Source organism: Eucalyptus grandis, chromosome 7 (assembly GCF_016545825.1).
Source record: "Eucalyptus grandis isolate ANBG69807.140 chromosome 7, ASM1654582v1, whole genome shotgun sequence".
NCBI classification, from domain to species: domain Eukaryota; kingdom Viridiplantae; phylum Streptophyta; class Magnoliopsida; order Myrtales; family Myrtaceae; genus Eucalyptus; species Eucalyptus grandis.
The window spans coordinates 24,336,420-24,358,843 of NC_052618.1; the positions used below are offsets into that span (position 1 = coordinate 24,336,420).

General features: G+C 35.3%; 1 protein-coding gene across 1 annotated transcript; it reads right to left on the reverse strand.

The window, feature by feature from the left end:
- Window positions 1–6,622: 6,622 nt before the first annotated feature.
- Window positions 6,623–21,791, reverse strand: LOC120295992 (disease resistance protein RUN1-like). Its single transcript, XM_039317637.1, has 4 exons — window positions 21,373–21,791; window positions 16,765–17,256; window positions 7,270–8,368; window positions 6,623–6,817 (listed from the first exon to the last, which is right to left on the reverse strand). Exons 1-4 carry the CDS (start codon window positions 21,789–21,791, stop codon window positions 6,623–6,625), a joined length of 2,205 nt encoding a protein of 734 aa, XP_039173571.1.
- Between the last annotated feature and the right edge of the window lie 633 nt (window positions 21,792–22,424).

The following is a 22,424-nucleotide window of genomic DNA, read 5'->3' on the forward strand; positions in this document are numbered from 1 at the left end:
GGAACGGGGATTGTTTACGCCAATGTTTCTATTAGCGCCCTTGCGGTACCACTAACTTGGAAGGTTGTTTATCTAAATGACCACACAATCTTGATTACCGATTATAATCCTTAAGAAACTGCTAAGCGTCCACGCAAATGTTTTTGTAAGTTTGTTTTCTTTAATGTCTAGACTAATCATAACCTAATTTAGAATAGAAATTTACACTCAAATTATTGAAAAGCAGTGCATCCAAGAAATTGAAATGACTTGAAAATAAAATGCGGAAAAGGAAAACCCAATACAAGTCGAGCAAATAATATTGCATGGCCTTGTTATCACACCCAGGGACAGGACCCCCATGAGCAAAATGAGAATTAAAATGTGCATGACATTACTCTAAATGCATGAAACTACTCTAAATAATTTTAATCTACGCAACATGCATTATTCACAAAAAGGATTATAAAATAACAAAATAACATTAAATTAGGAAAAAATGACCTTATAAAAATTAGGATAATCTCCTAGATGTCATTTTTGCCTTAATTTGATACCATCCATCATCTTTATATATTTTTTTGAAACTTTTGAATTTTTCAAATTTTTTATTTTTTTTATTTGAAAATAATTCCCTAAACCAATCTATGCTTGATTCACACTAATATGGAAGAGCCCAATACATAAATATCACAAGAACCGAGCTTAAGATCGAAGCTTAGTTCGAGCATTTTGTCGAACACTTGGTGTGTATTAAACCAGCTCAAGTAGCTTTCTTGAGCCATGTTCATAGCCATCAATCCTGGGCAGTAAGACACCACAAGCGCCATAACTCAAGCACGCCGGGACACTTAAGTCGCCATAACTTCAAAACGTGACACTTAAGTGCCACTTTTTTTCGAGTGGGACACTTAGTGCCACCTCCGGCGACCCTTGCCGGAAATCCTACGTGGCAATATTTTTTATTATTTTTTGCCTACGTGGCTCGCCGAGCTCCAAATCAGCATAAAAATTAAAAAATTAAAAAATTCAAAGTTTTAATTTTAAAAATTTTAAAAATAAGAAAATTTTAAAAATTTTAATTTTAAAAATTTTAAAAATTTTAAATTTTAAAAATTTTAAAAATTTTTTTAAAAAAGAAAATTTTAAAAATTTTAATTTTAAAAATTAAAAAATTTTAAAAATAAGAAAAATTTAAAAAAAAAAAGAAAATTTTAAAAATTTTAATTTTAAAAATTTTAATTTTAAAAATTTTAAAAATTTTAAAAAAAAATTTAAAAATTTTAAAAATTTTAAAATTTTTTAAAAATTTAAGAAAATAATAAAATTTTAAAAATTTTAATTTTTAAAAATTTAAAAAATTTAAAAATAATAATAAGAAAATTTAAAAAATTAAAAAATTAAAAAAGGGGGGGGAGGGCGGCGGCGGAGGTGGCGGCGGTGAGGGAGCCGCCCCATTCGGCCTCCCACTCCCCACTTTTTTATAATTTTTTTAATTTTAATTTTTTAAAAAAAATTTTCTTAATTTTTCTTAATTTTTCTTATAGGGGACAAATTAAATTTTCTTAATTTTTTTAAATTTTTTAAAATTTTCTTAATTTTTTAAAATTTTCTTAATTTTTTAAAATTTTTAAAATTTTTAAAATTTTTTTAAATTTTTAAATTTTTTTTTTAAATTTTTTAAATTTTCTTAATTTTTTAAATTTTAAAATTTTTCTTATTTTTAAAAATTTTAAAAATTTTAACATTTTTAAAATTTTTCTTAATTTTTTAAATTTTTTAGATTTTCTTAATTTTTAAAATTTTTCTTAATTTTTAAAATTTTTCTTAATTTTTTAAAATTTTTAAAATTTTTCTTATTTTTTTTTAAATTTTTGAATATTTTAAATCTAATTTAATTAATTTATATACTATTATTTACACGTAGACGCGAAACGGCGTCGTTTTGCATTTTCTCCGCCACGTCGCATGCAAAACGACGCCGTTTGGGACCGAGCTCGCCGGAAAGTCGCCACGTCAGCCATTTGGCCGGATTTTCGCCGGAGTAGCACTTAAGTGTCCCATTTTACTCCGATGATGGCACTTAAGTGTGTACCATTTTAAAGTTATGGCAAGACTTAAGTGTGTCCGTGCCAAGTTATGGCACTCCGTGTCCTCCGCACTCCCATCAATCTTGATCCATAAGTAATCTCATGCGGAACTAAAGTATCAAGGTTATACTATCACATGTAAAGAGCGATATTAAATAGAAATCATAGCTTAAAACACACAAAAACCAAGCTGAAATCATCCTCAAATATGCGCGTTTGAGCTAATTTTGCAAATTTGGGTTTGAACCCAAGTCAAGCAAACAAGTTGCATACCCATATTCAAGCCCCGACACTCATTACATGCAAGATCTATGGAAAAGATCACTTGATAAAAATGAAAGTAGGTGACATGGACTTTCAAATGGAACAAACACTATAGAGGATGATCAATTGAACACATCAAAACGACCTCTTCAAGAAGCATATACGCATGGTCCACACTAATAAGCCATGAATCAATATGGATGTGCTTGGTTTTGGCTCAGGTCATGGATGATTTCATGGTTTACCCAAAGATTTAAAGACCAAACCAAGCTAACCTTAGCATCATTGGTACTCCCATATGACATTCATCAAGTTCATGAAGGTAGAAAACGCATGCAAAGGGGAGTAGCAAGTCAAACATGTATGGCTCTTGAAGAGGCTTCAAACACTTGGAAAAATTTCGGCCTCAGAAATTAGTTTTCCGGGCTGGTCTTCCTCTTAGTTTTCCATGGTTAAAACATATTCAAAATCTACCAAAAATACATTTAATACTCTTAGCTTGCTTCCTAGTTTCTTTTTCAAGTGGTTCTTGGCCAAGGAAACCAAGAAATTATCCTTAGGGGGCACGTGGAAGTTGGCTCCTTCAAATTGAAAATGAGATCTATAGAGAAAAAAAAACTGACAACGAAGGTTTTTGTTGACCTCCAAAATTAGACTTTAGGACCTCTTTTGTTGGCCAAATTAACACCAAACCAAACTATATGTATTCTAGTTTGTGTTATAAGTCATGTATTTCCTCATTTGTCTCTCAATTTTCTCAAAAATACTCGCTTTCCCTCACTCGTGACCAACCGGGCTCAATACTTAGAAAAATTTTCAGACTTTCTTGGCTCGCCAGGAGGGTACTGTTTCGGGGGGCTTTAGGAGGCCTTCCTAATCTCCATTTGGACGTGCAACCTATGGTTGAAAAGATATTTAAGTGAAGTTTCACTCTCTAGTTGAAGGTTTTGGCTAATTTTGGCTGCAAGTTTGTGAAAATTTCACTTTTCTCTGCCTAGGTCGATTCAGAATTTCTGGGTTTTGCTTTTCTAGAGTTGCTTCTGAGGGTGTCTTTGGGGGACGACCGTGAGCTTCACCCTCTCTCTCTTGTCTCCTACCTTTCATCCCCTGAAATAGCTTGCTTCAGTGATCTTATCCCCTGAATTAAGGGATTTTTTGTCGGTCTTTTGTCCACCTACCAAATCTGCCAACTGAGCTAGTTCTTCCACTTTCACACCCAGCCAAAATTTTGAATTTCTACAGCCGTTGAGTGTCCGGATTTTGTTGCGATTTTCCCGTGCTTTTAGCAGCTTATCCCTAATAAATTTTTGTCCACTTGTACTATTAATAATGGTCTTCCATCACATGCAGAGATCAAGCTAGTTGGGCGGCTGAGTGGGATATGATGGGGCCACCAATATGCTTACTTAGCAGCTCTGAATTGAGACTTAACCATTGGGTGGGTTTTGGTAGCTGGTTTGAGTGCTTTAATCTATTAATTTGGCTGCGGTTTTTTATCAATTAGCAAGCTCATGTCTAGTAGTTTAACATCTTGACCAGCTTTCGCAATTGTGCCCACCCAATTTTGCAAGAAAGTCCCTCAAAGTTGGTCATTTTCTTATTCGAAAATACTCAATTCAAAGCAAATTTGGTCCATTTGGCCCGATTTGATTGATTCGACTCGGCCCAAGTTCAATTTCAACTTAATTGGTGACCAAGATGATTATTTAAGGGTTCGGGCGAAATATTGCAAAATTTGCGAATTAGTCCCTCAACTTTGGAAATTGCATTTTGGCCCCAACTTGCCGTTTTAATTACAATCTGACCTTGTTGGCTTGGTTAGTCACATTCAAATCATCATCTCCAACATTTCTTTTGTTTAATTTTTAAAAAAATTTTAATTTTTAATTTTAATTTTTTTTAAGGAAAAACATATTCCATTTTGAAAAAAACTATATTAAACACCTAGATAATATATATGTAAGAATTTGATATGAAATATTTTTGTGGAAAAACAAGTTTCCATTTTTCGAAAATGATTTTTGAGCAAAAATTTAGGTATCAACGGGGTCGGGAATATATGCATGGTACAAGCTTATTATTTTGTAGATTCTTGAAGGATTCACTGGCAAAAGCACTTGGAACTATAGGGAACATAGGGAGGTGTGGGCTAATACTCAACTATTATGTAAAGAGCTTGGTCAGGCATTCCTAGAGAAAATTATTTAAACTTATTGCATTTTTGTCAATTCAGTCCTAAACCATTTAGTTTTGCCAATTGAGTAAGTCCAGCTAATTTTAACTATAAATTACTAATATGAATGTCAACTATCCTACGTAGCATGCCCAACGCTAATATGGATAATTTTTAATAACGTTTTAATATCTTTTCAAATTTTTAGTATTTTTTTTTCCTTTTCTCCTCTTTTCATTCTTTTCTTTTTTTCCCTTTTCTCTTGTTTGCTTTTTCCCTTTTTCCCTTCGCCAATCTTCGATGGCTAACAAAGGCCCCCATCCTCAAGTGAGGGACGCCCGAGCTTGAGCTGGTGAGGGAAACTATCGCCCCGGGCCGGTGAGGGTGGCTCCCACTTGAGGCGGCAGAGGGAAAAAGGAAAAAAATAAATAAGAAAAAGAAAAAAAAAAGAAAGAGATGAGAATAGGGAAAAGAGAAAAGAAGCAAAAGAGAAGAAAAGAAGGAAAATAAAATAAAATAAAATAATAATAATAATAATAATAATAATAATAATAATAATAATAATAATAATAATAATAAAAAGAATCGAATAAAATATTTAAAATATTAAAATTTGTCCATGTTTGCATCAATCATGCTATATAAGAGGATCGATGCCCATATTAACGATTTCTAGTCAAAACTAGCCGGATTGACTTGATTAATAAAATGTGAGATTATCTAGGACATAATAGATCTATGACTTTTTAGAAAATTCTTCCCACATTTATAAAAGGGCAGTCTGAGAGTTGATAAAAAAAAAAAAATGGAGTCGTGAGTGGAGAGCTCAGAAAAAGAAAAAAAAAGCAAGAAGCCAGAAAGAAAAGACAAAAACAAACGGAGCCGAATAAGGAGCTTCGAAAAGTTAGAAAAGCAAACGGAGGAGTCCGGCATTTTACGGGGTCTCAAGGTAGAAGTTACATCTCTTTTTTTCAATCTTTTGATCAATTCAATTATGTGAGCCTACCAATGTTCTTCTTTGATTTTGTTTGGGTGCATTCATAACCCTGAACCGAGAACGCAGAGCGACTTGTCTCGAATATGATTAACTTCGAACCCATTCCCTTTACAATTGATTTTGGAAGATAATCTCAATATATCTAACAGGTTTAATGTTTCATTGCGAAAATATTGCAACTAGTGTAAAAACTTGCACTGTTTCGATTTATTTCGACGTGGATAGTTAGTTTAAATCCTGTCTTGATTGAAATTAGTTTGGATAGATTTCACTGCACGATCATAATTATGTCCTGCAATTTGCATCAATTTTAATTTCCATAGAATTGAAGTTAGTCATATATTCATTTTTTATTTGTTATCATATTTCATGTCATGTTACCATGCAGTTCCATATGAATTTAAAATTTGGATTAACAAGCTAGATGTACATTTGTAATTATTGCATGGTTTGTAAATCATATGTTTAAATTAATCAGGGATTCTGCATATAGGAAATCACACCTTATAATTATGTTCTCTTTGCTCCTAATTGACGTATAATATATTAGTGGCGACTCTTAAGTTCAATATTAGGAATAATTAAATAAGAAAAACCAAGTTGTAATCAGTAGAACTTGGTAGGACACATGCTATGCAAGGGGAATTGTTTGTATCTGCTTAGCAATCCGTCAAACTCTTAGAATTTCACCTCATGAGGTTCACAAAAATATGTATTTATGTCATGCTTCGACTATATTTCAATAATAGATTTGGCAGGATTTCATGTCAAACAACAATGAAAGTATAAAGTTGAAAAGTATATTATGAGAGAGAGAGAGAGAGGTATTATTAATAAAGTACATGTGCAAAACTCGAGATATTCCAACAGAGAGAAACAGAGAGAGAGAGAGAGAGAGAGAGAGAGAGGTATTAGTAATTAAGTAGATGTGCAAATCTCGAGATATTCCAATAGAGAGAGAGATATGTATTATTAATAAAGTAGATGTGCAAAACCTTTTAGCGAGATATTCCTAGGAGGTTAGTCCTACATTGCCCCTCTCGCATCCGTTGATCTTGTTCTTTAGGCTCTGCGAAGCCAGAAGTTCGAAATTTGCTTCACGAGAGCCTCCCAACATGCCTACATATTATTTTTCTTCTGTGCGAAACACTTCCACAACTTTTTCGATAGATGTCCGGCTGGTCCACAATGAGGAGCAAGATCAGCCATCATGAATAGCCTGAGTTTCTTCATCTTTTTGAACGAGTCTGCATTCGAGATCAAGTCTTCTACATCGACCTTGTCTAGTTTAATGCCTTCAATGGCATTTGTTCCCTGTTAGAGCAAGATAATAATTGTCATACATATTGGGAGCACTTGAAAATAAGCAGATATCTAAGCCCTTCCAGGAAATAACAAGTCTTAACTTTAAGAATAATGTATGAATTTGTTTTAAAATCGTGCTAGTCAAAAACCATTATAACACCAGCGGTTTCTAAAAGAAGATACATTCATCTCATGATGAAATAATAAATGAGAGGATTTTATGTTGGGTTATTCAACAATCAGTTCAATAATAAACACCGTTAATTTAAGAAGAAAATTAGCAAAGCATGAAGTAACGAGAGTAAACCCTAATAGGCAAAAATAAAAAATTGCATTTATGTCTCATCTAATTGTGCAATTTAAAGTTTTTTTACACCACATGTAAATGCGAGCCCACAAGAAGAGGATACACGTGGGTGCTCAAATTAATTTTTGTTTTCCGGACATGCATAAACTCTTACCGAGTTTTGACTAACCACTCGTAGGGCATCCTCATGATGCCATATTCGGCTTCGCTTGCTGGGATTTTCGGGGCACTCTTGAATCACGATTCGTTTACCCATTTCTTGAAGCAGATCATGCATCCATATTTTGTTATTTTCATCAATGTATATGAGTGACTTTTGAGCCAAAATATCAATCCCACTAGTGGCACAGACACTACATTGGTATAGGGACTTGATGATCACTTCTTTGTCATATCCATTTAGAAAACATGCGATGTCAAGAAAAATTGTCCTCTCGTTGGCCTCTAAGCCGTTGATAACAATCCTCAATATATTGTGAACCTTTCCCTGAGAAATTTCTTTCAATTTATCAAAAGCTTTTTGCCATTCTGTGACGCTTTTGCCACTCAAGAAAGAACCCATCACAGTTAGCACCAAAGGATGGCCTTTAGAAAAACTGATGAAGCAGTTTGAGAGCATTCTATAGTCAATTTTCGGATACCTTTCTTGGAATGCATTCCAACTAAAAAGCTCAAGAGCTTGGCCATCATTCAGCACTCTTACCTCATAGATATCTCCACATAGACCAATTAAGGTTTCTTCATGTCGAGGGATCAAAATAACTCTACTCCCCAAGGCAAAGTTCATTGACTCGATCAGGTGGCTCAAGGGCTCTGACAACCCTTCAACATCATCAAACACCAATAGAAGCTTCTTCTTGTGAAGTTTACTCCTCATCAAGTTTACTACTTCATATATATCGTTGCCAAACTCCGAATCTCCATTGCCGAGAAGGTCACCAAAAAGGGTCTCCTGCATTTTGAGGAGGCCCTCTTGGCTCAATATATCCTTCACATTTGCCATGAAGCAACTTCGATCAAATTGATTTGCAATTCGGTAGTATAGAGCTCTCACAAGTGTGGTCCTTCCGATTCCCCTAGTGCCGGAAATCCCCACGATCCGGACCTCCTCAACTTTTAATTGGAGTAAGGAGCACAAGGCTTGTACTTGAGAATCTAACCCAACTGGATGGAAAGCAAGTAGGTCTTTGTGTGAGTAGCTTAGTCTTCTTGAGATTTTCTCCACAACGAATTGGATGAATTCAGCTTCAAGTCTGCAAATTGTTAACAACTAAATGTGTGACTGGTTATTTGTGCTTGTAAAAGATGAAGAAAATATCAATAAGATTATATTCTCGAACTAGTGTATCGTCCATCTAATCTAATTACTATCCAGTATCTAATCTGGTACAACAGAAAATAGTGGCATATGAGAGGTTGCATGTGCTCTCCTTATAGTAGCACGTCTCCGTCTCTTTCATGTTTTGATTTCCGTTTTTTCTTTCTTGTTCTTCTTTTTGGGAAAAAGAAAACCCTTTTTCTGCTACTTTTCAGTTGAATGGAAATGATACATACCTTTAGTTTGTAAATGTCACGCCTTTTTTCAAAAAAAATTTGCTATACACTTCTCGAAAAATTCATTTTAATTATGAGACTAAAATATTTAAACATTCATCCCTCCACTTTTAACATAAAAATCATGACCCACGTCATTGATGAAAAGTTTTAGTTCAATGTTATGTTAACGTCTATTGAAATTCAACTTAAGTGTCAAGATTCTATCTGTTGAATTATTTTATATATTAAAGATCATCCTATAACTAGTTGAAAGTTAGGCAAATCCAATTTTTTTCCATTAATTGTAACGCTTCATGAGGAAACTTTCCAATGACTACTTCATAATTCTAAAATATGTCAATATATGAAACACTAAACGATAACTACTTTTCGTGAGATTTAGTATAGCCGCTGTGGAAAAAAAATGCTACGGCTGGACATCTGAGAACCATACACCAAAGCGAGTTTCATCTTTATGTTTAACTAAATCTGGATAAGTCATTGTATAATATGTAACAATCAACTATACTTCCAGTTATTTCCATTAATCTATATCATGAGCCTTTTCTCCCTGCATAGGATGGATCTATTAGGCTTGCACTCTAGTATTTTAATCAGCAGAATGATCTGAAAATGGGAGCAGCAGAATTTCTTCTTTTTGTGCGTTTTGAACAAGTAGTGATGGACGAAGCACTGGCAATTGACTTGATTATGAAAAGTTTCATGAAATGCATTTTATTTTTATTTACTATGTCAGGATTAGTTTTGGAAAAGGAATAAAGTTTTTGATAAGTTAAATCTTCACAGCGCATAATCATATTGATAAACAAGGGAAAAATTTTCATGTATTGCCCTTGAAAAAAAACTGTGCTAAATTTGAGGTCAATATTCGAAAGTCAGCAATTTTTGGTTTTACATTTATGTACAAAATGCTATGTATATGTAAGAAACAAGAGAAAATCTTTTGGCTAATTGTTTAAGCAACAGATTAAAAATAGAGGGATAGAAATAAGTCCATGAAAAACATTCTTTATGCTTACCGAAAAATTTCTACTATAGAAAGTTTCTTGGCCAAAAAAGGAAATAATATAGAAAGTTGAGAAGAGAGAGAGAGAGAGAGAGAGAGAGAGAGAGAGAGAGAGAGAGAGAGAGAGAGAGAGAGAGAGAGAGAGAGAGAGATTGGAGGCTGAATTTTCTTTCAAACCCTAGCTAGGTACCACAGTCTAAACAATACAAAGATTGACAAGAAGTTCTTTTTCTTTTCGTTTATGCGGTTGACAGATATATCATTCCGTAGTGGAGAATTTTGGTGGTGAAGGGAAGGGTTGCATCACTGCTAGGGTTTACCCTGCATTGGCCGTTTAAGGTGTCTGGACTTGCCCACTTTCATTTTCCTTAATATTAACGAAAAGCAAGCATGGGACTTCCGATAACCTCCTATAGAAAAAGAACAAGTGAGGGATACGATGCATGAAGGAAATTGTCAATGGAAAAAATCGAGGTTAGGACACTGAGTCGCCATAACTTGGCAAGACGTCGGGACACTTAAGTGCCATAACTTTAAAATGGTACACTTAAGTGCCATCATCGGAGTAAAATGGGACACTTAAGTGCCACTCCGGCGAAAATCCGGTCAAATGGCTGACGTGGCGACTTTCCGGCAAGCTCGGTCCAAAACGGCGTCGTTTTGCATGCTGACGTGGCGGAGAAAATGCAAAACGACGCCGTTTCGCGTCTATGTATAAATAATAGTATATAAATTAATTAAATTAGATTTAAAATATTCAAAAATTTTAAAAAAAAATAAGAAAAATTTAAAAAATTTAAAAAAATTAAGAAAAATTAAGAAAAATTTTAAAAATTAAGAAAAATTTTAAAATTTTAAAAATTAAGAAAAATTTTAAAATTTTAAAAATTTTAAAAAATTTAAAAATTAGAAAATTTAAAAAAATTTAAAAAATAAGAAAATTTAAAAAATTTAAAAAATTAAGAAAATTTTAAAAATTTTAAAAATTAAGAAAATTTTAAAAATTTTAAAAATTAAGAAAATTTAAAAAATTTAAGAAAAATTTTAAAAAATTTTAAAAAATTAAGAAAATTTTAAATTTTTTTTTTAAATTAAGAAAATTTTACATTTTTTAAAAATTAAGAAAAATTAAAAAAAAATTTAAAATTATAAAAAGTTATAAAAGGGGGGTGGGAGGCCGAACGGGGCGGCTCCCTCACCGCCGCCACCTCCCCCCTTTTTCTAAATTTTTTAATTTTTAAAATTTTTTTAATTTTTTAAAATTTTTAAAATCTTTTAAAATTAAAATTTTTAAAATTTTCTTATTTTTTATTTTTTATTTTTTTTAAATTAAATTTTTTTAAATTTTCTTTTTTTATTTTTAAAATTTTTTAAAATTAAATTTTTTTAATTTTTTGTAATTTTTAAATTTTTTTAAATTAAAAATTTTAAAATTTTCTTATTTTTTTAAAATTTTTATTTTTTTAAAATTTTTTAATTTTTTAAAATTTTTTTAAATTTTTATTTTTAAATTTTTTTAAAATTTTTAAAATTTTCTTTTTTTTTTTTTAATTTTTAAAATTTTTTAAAATTAAAATTTTTTAAAATTTCTTTTTTTTTTTTTTTAATTTTTAAAATTTTTAAAATTTTCTTATTTTTTTAAATTTTTTAATTTTTTGAAATTGAAATTTTTAAAATTAAAACTTTTAAATTTTTAAATTTTTTTTTTAATTTTTATTGATTTGGGAGCTCGGCGAGCCACGTAGGAAAAGAAAAAAATAATAATAAAATATTGCCACGCGTAGGATTTCCGTGAAGGGTCGCCGGAGGTGGCACTTAAGTGTCCCACTCGAGAAAAAAGTGGCACTTAAGTGTACCGTTTTGAAGTTATGGCACTTAAGTCCCTGGGCGCGTCTTGATTATGGCACTTGTTGTGTACTTCTGCCGGAAAAAATCATTGCTCGCTAGAGATTTCCTTAAGCTTGAGGGAAGAAGTGAGGAGAATAAACTTGCTTTTTAGTTATAAAAAATAATAAATGAAACGAGGATTAAAACTAGGAAAAGGGGACATCCATCATTTTTTTCTCTCTTTGTTGGATTAATAATGTCTCAGTTGCTGTTTTCTGTTTTGTTTTTTTTTTTTTACTCTGTTTTCTGCTGTTTTTTGTTCTGTTTTCTGCTCTATTTTACTCTGTTTTTTTATTAAAAAACAGCCAAGTTCATTTAGTTATGCATTTAGTGTTTTTGTTATTTTCTAGGTAGTTAATAGCACGTTTGTGTGCAGTTATGTGTTGCACGTACGTGAGCAGTTTTTTTGTTTTGTATTTAGTGGTTGTACTTGACAGTTTCTATAGAAAACTGACGTACGTAAGTTTGTGCTCTGTTTTCTTTGTGCTTCTCTTCCTCATTCAAAAAATATAGCTTTTGGTTTTCTATTTCTAGTTTACTGTTTTGATTAGTAACAACATTGGTATCAGAGCGTGAATGATCTTGAGGGACCGTGAAGTGAAGCAAGTATTGAAGTGTAAAGAAGTTAAAGGGTGATGGAGACAGGGTCGAGTGGTTTCTCTGCGATGGCTTCTCCAGTATTTACTAGAGAGAATTATCAATCATGGGCTGTTAAGATGACAGCATTTTTTTAGGGTCATGATCTGTGGGAAGCTGTGGAGGATGATTATGAGGTTGCTCCACTTCCAAACAATCCGACCTTGAATCAGATAAAGTACCATAAAGAGAGAATCACAAGGAAGGCCAAGGCAAAGTCATGCCTGTACGCTGCTGTTTCACCCACTATCTTCACAAGGATCATGACATGTGATTCTGCAAAAGCAATATGGGATTTCTTGAAGGATGAATACGAGGGAGATGAGAAGATAAGAGGCATGAAGGTGCTGAATCTCTTGAGGGAGTTTGAGAGACAGCAGATGAAAGATTCAGAGTCAGTGAAGGAGTTTGTAGAGGGTGCGCTGCAAGCTAGAGTGAAGTCAAATGATGGAGGCAAATGGAAGAAATGGATTCAGTCTAGAGAAAACGCCGGTGACTCCAAGTTTGTAGCAAAAGAAGAAAATTCTGGTGGGTCTAGCAAATGGAAGATGAACAAAAAGCCTTGTCAATACTGTGGTGGAACTAATCATTAGTTTTTTAGATGTTGGAGAAAGCCTGATGCTAGATGCAGAAGATGTCACAAGTTGGGTCACATGGAAGCCATCTGCAAAGAAAAAAATTACCAGCAAGCAGGAAAAGCACAGGTAGCAGTGAATGAAACTGAGGAAGAGCACTTGTTTGTAGCTTCTTTTTCTAAATCTTTTGTTAGGAATGATGCATGGCTGGTGGATAGTGGCTGTACCAATCATATGACTAGCATTCGAAAGTTTGTTTAGGAGTCTAGACAGGTCGGTCGGAGTCCGAGTCGAATTGGCAACGGACAGTATATCGAAGTGCAAGGGAAGGGTACAGTGGCTATTGAAGGAAATCAAGAGGTGAAGCTGATCAGTGATGTTCTCTTTGTGCCAAATATTGACCATAATCTGTTAAGTGTTGGTCAATTAGTTGAGAAGGGCTATAAAGTGAAGTTCGAAGGGAAGGAATGTCTTATTAATAATGCAGATAGCAAAGAAGTACTAAGAATTCCAATGGAGGACAAGAGTTTCATGTTCAAGCCATAAGAGATGCAACAAATGGCTTTAAAGTTCAAAGAATAAAATGCAGAGATATGGCATAAAAGACTTGGGCATGTTCACAGGAAGAGCATGTCGTTTATGTAGAGAAATAGCTTGGCAGATGACTTGCCAAGTTTGGAGGAGGAATTTCTACAATGCAAAACTTGTCTTCTTAGCAAGCAAGTTAGATTTCCTTTCAAATAAGGAGGCTAGAGAGCATGTGAGAACCTGCAATTGATCCACACAGATCTATGCGGACCTATGTCTGAGTCTTCTCTCAATGGTAGCAGGTATTTCATTACCTTCACTGATGATATGACTAGGATGAGTTGGATTTATTTTATGCGAGCCAAGTCTGAAGTTGCTGATGTGTTTGTGAAGTTTAAAGCTTTAGTTGAGAATCAAAGTGGAAAGAAAATTAAAATTCTCAAGTCTGATAATGGTTCTGAGTATACTACTCACAAGTTTAAGTTGTGAGCAAGCAGGAATTGTGCAGCAGTTCACTACTCCCTATTCACCTCAAAAGAATGGGGTCAGTGAGAGGAAAAACAGAAGTATTATGGAGATGGTCAGATGTATGATGCAGGAGAAGATGTTGCCTAAGAAGTTCTGAGCTGAAGCAGCTAATACTATAGTGTTCTTGTTGAACAGATTGCCCACAAAGGTCTTAGAGAGGTCAACACCTTTTGAAGTCTGGTATGGTGTTAAACCTTCTGTGAAAAATTTGAAGGTTTTTGGGTGTTTGTGTTACACTCATATTCCTGAAGTTAAGAGGGACAAGCTGGATAAGAAAGTAGAGCTTGGAATCTTCATTGGGTACAGTCTCCAATCAAAAGCTTACAGAATTTTTCACCCTATGACAGGGAAGGTGACAGTAAGCAGAGATGTTGTTTTTCTAGAGGAAAATGAGTGGAATTGGATGGAAGGAAAGAGTGTAGAACAGCAACAGTTCAAAAAACAACCTACAACAGATGAAGAGGTTGATGAAGTTATAGATGGATTGGAAGACAGTGTGGATGATTTACCAGTGAGAGGCACAAGGTCACTTGCTGAAATCTATAAAAGAAGCAATGTGGCAATGCTCGAACCATCTAACTTTGTGGAAGCTAAGGAGGATCAAAGGTGGATTGCAGCAATGCAGGAGGAGATTGCAATGATCCAGAAAAATCACACATGAGAGCTTGTTGACAGACCATCTGATAAGAATGTGATTGGGGTTAAGTGGGTGTTTAGAACAAAACTTAATCCTGATGATTCTGTCAATAAACACAAAGCTAGATTGGTGGTGAAAGGCTATGCACAAATATGGGGAGTAGACTATTCTGAAACATTTGCTCATGTTGCTCGACTTGATACAATAAGGCTACTGTTAGTTATTGCAGCAGAGAAGGGGTGGCATATATTTCAGTTAGATGTCAAGTCTGCATTTCTGAATGGAGAGCTTGAGGATGAGATTTTTGTTGAACAACCTGAAGGCTTCAGTATCAAAGGGCAAGAAGAGAGTGTATACAGGTTGAAGAAAGCTCTATATGGATGAAGCAAGCTCCAAGAGCTTGGTATGGGAAGATAGATCGATATTTGCAGGATTTTGACTTTGTAAAAAGCTTAAGTGAGTTCACTCTTTATGTCAAGAAGGTGAATCAGAGTGTTGTAATTCTGTCACTTTATGTAGATGATCTATTAGTGACGGGGAATGATATGGAATTGATAGAGAATGTGAAGCAAGATCTATTTGCAGTTTTTGGAAAGATGTCTTATTTTTTGGGTTTGGAAGTCAAACAGGCTTCATATGAGATCTTCATCTGTCAGAAAAAATATATGAAAGAAATTCTAAAGAAGTTTCAGATGGAAGATTGTCGAAGTGTAAGCACTCCTATGGCTGCTAAAGAGAAGCTGTAGAAGAATGATGGAACAGATAGATGCTTCTATGTATAGAAGTCTGATTGGGTGTCTCATGTATCTTACAGCAACCAGACCAGATATTCTATTTGATGTGAGTGTTTTATCCAGGTTTATGAGTAATCCTAGTCAGTTACATTTGATTGCAGCAAAAAGGGTCTTGAGGTATCTCAAAGGAACATTGTTCTTTGGTGTGAAGTTTAAGAAAAGTCAGAAGTTTAATTTGCAAGGATTTTCTAATAGTGACTGGGTTGGTTCAGTAGATGATATGAAGAGTACGTCTGGATATTGTTTCAGTTTTGGTTCTACTTGTTTCTCCTGGTGTTCTAAAAAGCAAGAGATTGTAGCTCAGTCTACTGCAGAGGCTGAGTTTATAGCAGCTACTGCAGCTGCAAATCAAGCTTTGTGGCTGAAGAAGATAATGAAGAATTTGTGGTTGAATTCCAGTAATTGCATTGAAGTTAATGTGGATAATCATGATGCTTTAGCAATATCTTAGAATCCAGTTTTTCATGGCAAAACCAAGCATTTCAAAGTCAAATTTTTCTTTCTACGTGAGGTGCAACAAAGTGGCGAAGTTAAGTTGGTCTATTGCAGATCTGAAGATCAACTTGTAGACATGTTCACAAAACCACTTCAAGCTGGAAGATTTGAAGTATTAAGAAAGAAAATTGGAGTATGCAGCAGCAACTGATCCAATGAGGAGTTTGTTGGATTAATAATGTCTCAGTTGCCGTTTTCTGTTTTGTTTTTTTTTTACTCTGTTTTCTGCTGTTTTATGTTCTGTTTTACTCTGTTTTTTTATTAAAAAACAGCCAAGTTCATTTAGTTATGCATTTCGTGTTTTTATTATTTTCTAGGTAGTTAATAGCACGTTTGTGTGCAGTTATGTGTTGCACGTACGTGAGCAGTTTTTTTGTTTTGTATTTAGTGGCTGTACTTGACAGTTTCTATAGAAAACTGACATACGTAAGTTTGTGCTCTGTTTTCTTTGTGCTTCTCTTCCTCATTCAAAAAATATAGCTTCTGGTTTTCTATTTCTAGTTTACTGTTTTGATCAGTAACAACACTCTTCTCCTTTAACATTTCACAGAAGGTTATCTATCGTTTTATTCAGCTGACCACTTCTAATTTGCTATGGAGGAAACCTGCATATGCTGAATCATATGCTTCGAGGGTAGAATATGATCAACGCTAAAAGAAAAGGTTTCTTTATAGGAGATAACAGACCAGTGTCAAGGAGTGCCACTTTAACAATCACAAATCGTCATTTCTTTTTTCTTGCAAGCTGTTATATCGAAAATGTATTTTAAAAGATACCGAAGTGTCAATGTTAAATCTCTTTAAGCCAAACAATGAAGTCTTGGGTCCTTTTCTAGGAAAGTTCAATTCCCAGTAAAAAGGTTCCAAGCATTTCCAATTATTCCTACTGCCCCAGGACCAAATGATTGGGCTTTAAAAGCAAGTTCTGTTGTTTCCTGGACAAAATAAGCATCTTCCTTTAGAAATCCTCTCAAGCAAACACTAAAAGAAAAGAGAGAATCGGTACCTGTTTCCAAGTGACCAACCGGTAATATTCCCGGCTTTTCGGAGAGCGTCTCTCCACCTCCGGACCGTGTCGGCATTCTCCTGCCCGAAACCCTTCTCACTTTCGCCAATCTGTTTGAATATTCCAGATTGCTCGCGCATCTCTTTGGGGTCGACATCCCCAAAAATGACAAACACCAGCTGGCCTTTCTTTTCCCTGCACTCGAGGATCTTATCCAGCTCCTCCAGGCACCATGGCGAGGAGGCATAGGTCTGAGAGATGACGACAATGGCGCTCCTCGACTGCTCAATTGCTTCAGTGATTGCTGGTCCAATCTCTAGTCCTCTTTCCAGACTGAGGTCGACAAAAGCCCTTATCTTGTTTTGCTCAAGAGCAACGCGAAGATGGCTCACAAAGTTACGCGTGTCGGCCTGTTTATAACTGATGAAGGTATCGTGACTGCATCGAGGGATGGAGGAGGGGGGCAAGAAGTGTTGTGGTCTGGCTTTGAGGCTACGTTTGAGAGAAGAGAAGTGGAGTAGAAAGAAAGAGAAGGGAGGCGATTGCTGAAGGAATTGTGACGCTCTCTTGTTAAGGAGGCTTGGATACAATGTAGGGGGAGAAAATGGAGGGAAAAGGCTCTTGAGTTGGCCAAGTTGGATCATCATCTTACTAGAATTTGCCATTCAAACTCCCGCAAAATCAAAGTAAAGAAAGATCTGTACCGAGTTCATTCACAATGCAAGCTCCCTTGACCTACTTATGATAGATATTTAATTTCTGAGCGCTCACACACGCATGCACGCAGGCGTCATTTTGTTCCTTTTTGTCCGTTTGTCCACCTGTCCGGTTTCTCTGACGCCTCGCTTTTTTGTGTGTAGGTAAATGAATTATGTACAAGCAAATTGAGATGGTGAGAGTTTTTCTTTTTCCTTTTCCAAGAAATTTCTACGAGAAGAAAATTTAAGAATATCCAAACAGTTATAAGCATCATAAATTTATCCCCCTTTTTTGACAATTTGCTCAACAGCTACTTTTTCGGAGCCCCATCCTTCCCTTTTTGGCAGGTCTTGTGTTACATTTCCCAGGTGACACCCCCTCCACTCCACCTACAAATTGTAAGATAAACGTCCATCGTGATGGTTACGACTTGACCTTGGGCTATTAGTGGGCGGTTTACACAACTACGGAGAGAGTCATTTGAAATCATTATCAGTTATTTAAAAAATTAAACTTGTTCGATAAAATATTTAAATACTTTATTATTTCTCCTCATGTGTAGGTTGGACTATTAAATATGTGATTGAGACTCAAATAAAGGCTTATAAAGATTTGAACTCAACACCGCTTGCATTGATGTTATTTTCTAGGATCACTACTAATTATTACAAAAGCTTAAATTGTTAGACTAAGATGTGATTTAATATTAAAATCCATTAGGTTAAAGTTTTAGAAGTTCCACAAAATCTCACTTGCAGGTGGCGGGAGACCATATATATATAATGAGCATATGAAACCCTTCAAGCGATGGCGAATTAGGAATGGCTTGGGAAATTTGACTAACGGGGTGAACATACGTGTGAGAGGGGCAAACAAAATTTGGGCTTGCTTCCATGATAAAAATAATGGGGAACAAAGAATTGTGTGATTTCCGTATATACAATAATGAAGAATACGAGAGCTTATTTATATGTTTTACAAAATAACAATCTAAGGTAACATAATATTACAATAGTAATTATAATTAATTAGAATCAATCAAGGATATGAATAATCAAAGTAAGTTAATGTATAATCCTAAGAGATATGAAAATTGAGGGAGAAATACAGAATTTCTAAATATATCTTTGACATGCTCCAAGCTGTGACATCCATCATTTCCCCTAAAATTGTAATATAAGCGTTTATTATGATGGTTATACTTGTATCATCATAATTGATGGGATAATTATTGTTTTCGGAAAGGACACTAACTTTATGCTCTTGAGTTGTACATGGTAACTGAATTTTACGTTTCATATGAGAATTAATGGCATTTCGTGTATGGAGGGAGGGGCAGATATTGGAGAAACTATTAAATGATTATTGTATATATGATGAATTGAATCTGGCATAGTAAAAATGATAGGTCTCATAGGGTTCTAAGTGAATCCTATCATGACAGTGCTCATTTAGCTCAGAATATGTACAATATTTTATTAGGGATAATGTTGTGATTTAATTATTGTGCGCGTGCGTGTTAAACTGTGGATCTGTTCTTTATTGTTTCCTAGATTTCTCTAAAGTACAATTATAGTAGCTGTTAGGTGAAGTCCTGTGATAGTTAAAAATAGTGGCTAATAAATTGTCCGGCACATATGACTTCTTTGTAATTTCTGCCAAATATTAGGCAAGGAAAGCTTTTAATCTCCGACCTGAATGGTCATCATCTGCAAATATTGAGCGATGTGCATTTTTTTTTTCTTTTTCTTTTTACCAAAAATTAATCAGGTCATCGACAAAAGCAAGCATGTGCTTAGGGGTTGTCCAAGCGGATTCCCAATTTACCTTGATTTCCAAATTTGTCACTAACCTTCCTCTCCCTCCTCTCTCTCTTCCCTGCGAACCACTCCAGACATAAAAGATCCAATCCTAGCAAATTAGCACACGTGTACCTCGCAACTTTAATAAAAAATAATAATTAAATAATAAAAAGAAATATATAGAAATTATATTATATATAGAAAAATAATAATTCTAAAATACGTAAAGGATCCAATCGTCGCTGCCACATGTGGGGGTGGGAATATACTGTCGCGCACCTCTCGCGCACCTTACACGTCAAGGACGGAATCCTCGCTGCTATGTGTAGGGGGTGGGAACATTTTGTCGCACTCATCCGGCACTTGTCGCTATGCTTTGCACGTAAAGGATCCAATCATCGCTGCTATATGTGGAATCCTCGCTGTCATGTGTAGGGGGTGGGAACATACTGTCGCACTTGTCAGGCACTTGTCGGGTACTTGTCGTTAAGCTTTAGACGTAGAGGATCCAATCCTCACTGCTATGTGTGGGAGTTGGGAACGTACCGTCGCTCCCGTCGCTCCCCAATAGTAGAAGCTCTCAAGTACTAAGGCAAAATTTCGACCAAAAAAAAAAAAAAAAAAAAAAAAGTACTAAGGCAAAATTGGCTAAAAAAAAAAAAAAAAAAAAAATACTAAGGCAAAAAGAAAAGAATACGAAAGCAACCCTTAACAAATGCATCCTTTATTGTTTTTTGAAAAAGAATCATCAAAGACTTCAAACTATGCCCCAAATTATGCTGATGAAACTTTTTTCATGATATTAACAACTCCAAACCATACATGACACATATATCTTAAACTTTTTTCTTATAACATAAAAAATCGTAAACTTGTATATATGTAACATATTTACCATTTTGTTGAGATTTTTAGATGATCTTTCAGCAAAAACGTTATGTTTATTTCACTTAAGTTACATGGACGTCATGTCAATATTATTTGTTTTCTAGAGTTCAAATGCACTTTTTTCTTTTTTTCCAAAAAAATTTTGAGAGATGAATATCTTAGATTATTAATATAGTCATAAATATCATAAATATATATAATAATATTGAAAGTAAAAAAATTTACTCCATACGAATGAGAAGATATTTATGCTAAAAAATTTAAGTAACTATGACTATATGTCTTGATAGGAGAAAATGACGTGATATTCTCTTGATTTGGTGTTCTTTTCTTGTTAGGAGAAGATCATATGATATTCCCCTAATTGGTGATACTTTATTGTTCAATTGTTATCTTGTATATTTCTCGTAATTTAGCAAATGGTTATGAACCTCTATAAATAAAAATGCAGTCCCTCTCTGAAAGAATTCATAACAAAAAAGAAAAAAAGAAAAAAACTTTGAGAGAGGATTCCCAAGAAATTAGGCTTACTTAAGCTGAACCTCGTTAAATAACATTTGCATTATTTGTCTCTAAATTTATCATGGTATTATAGCAGGTTCGAGCATAACCCGTTATTGTTTGTTTCGGCTAATTTTTTAGTTACCTTATTGCTGTGTTGTCACCATGGAAGAACATAATGCCGGCAAGAAATTGCCGACTGCAACTTCTTCAACCAAAGGTCTTCTGCAAGAATCTCACAACCAACGTCTCACCAACATGCTTCTGAACGAAAGGAATTTCCTTCCTTGGTCATGAGCTATAACCGTAGGTCTCGGTGGCATTGACACCTAATATTTTTTTTAAGAAAATAATAAATTAAATAAAATTCAGTTTTTGAAAATCTTTGTTGTTGAAAATATATTTTCATTTCAAAATTCAAAAACTCAACTGTGGATTTTGGAGCCACTTTGTTGTTGAGAGGTTGAGCAAAAATCTCCACCGGCGGGAGGTTGAGCGAAAATCTCCACCGGCGAAACAAATTCGAGTTTCCGCTTTATAAATAGGGGGCTTCTCTTCATTTTTGGTAAAAGGAAAAAAAAACACAAAAAGGAAAAGTCAAGAGAAGCTTTCGCTTCTGCAGAGAGAAAGAGAAGAGAAAGGGAGAAAAGTTAAAAAGGCAGAAAGGGAGAAAAGTGAAAAAGGGAGCAGAAGGGAAAGAAGGTGATTGGACATTTACTGTTCATCACCCTCTTCCCTCTGCTGGTTCCGTCTCGGCCCTCCTCTTGCCGGCTCCATTTCTGTTTCAATCCGGCGATGCTCGAGTTCAATACCGGAACCCGATGGAAAGCCCTCTGATCCGGCGGCCCGTGTTGCACTGACGCCGCCGAACGGCACGACGACCCGAGCGACCACCACGCCTTCGACCGCCCGCTTGCCGTCTCTGAAGTACCACCGCAGCTCGTCACCAGCAGATCGGTGACCGCCTACAGCCCCGCGACGCCGGATTTCCTTGTTTCGCTGCTGGTCCGCCTCAACCCGAAGACCAGCGATCGAAGTCCCTTCTCCGAGCGCCATCGCATCTGAAAGCCCGCGCCGGCCCGCGAAGTCGCTGCTGTTTGCGACCCAGGAGGCCGACGCCAGCCCTCGCCACTCCATCACCCCTCCAGACGCCGATCAAGCTGCCGGACTCCACCACCAACGCCAGAGAAGCCTGTCCCGCCTGCCCTTGCTGCTCTGCCCCGACACCTGCAGCGCCTCCACTGGAGTCCGATCCGCTCAGATCCTCTGCCCAGATTTGCTCGAGCACCAGCGGCACCCCCTCCGAATTGCCAGATCTCGCCGGAGCTCCGCACCTCCGCAACCTCTGATTGCGACACCCCTGTTCCGCCGGTTGTCCCTGCTGCTCGGGTGCCGCCCCGTTCCTGCCGGTCCGCCTTCGCCGGAGTTCCCGGTGACCAGCCGCACGAGCTGCCGAGCTTTTCTTTTGGAAACAAAGGAAAAAGAAAAACAAAAATAAAAGAAAAAGAGAAAAGCAAATTAGGTAGTTTGTTTTTCTTTATTTTATTATTTATTCATTTTAAATTTTGTTATTATTGTTTAAGTTAGAATATGATTTGTCAATATTAATATTTGTGCATTTTGTAGGCATTATACGTAAGGATTTTGTCGAACTTATTGTAATTATTAATTTGATCCAGAGACATCGGATCAATTTTTTAATTATATTAAGTTTCAGGCATTTTGATGGTATTTTGGTTGTTAAATCAATGTAATTATTAATTTGATCCG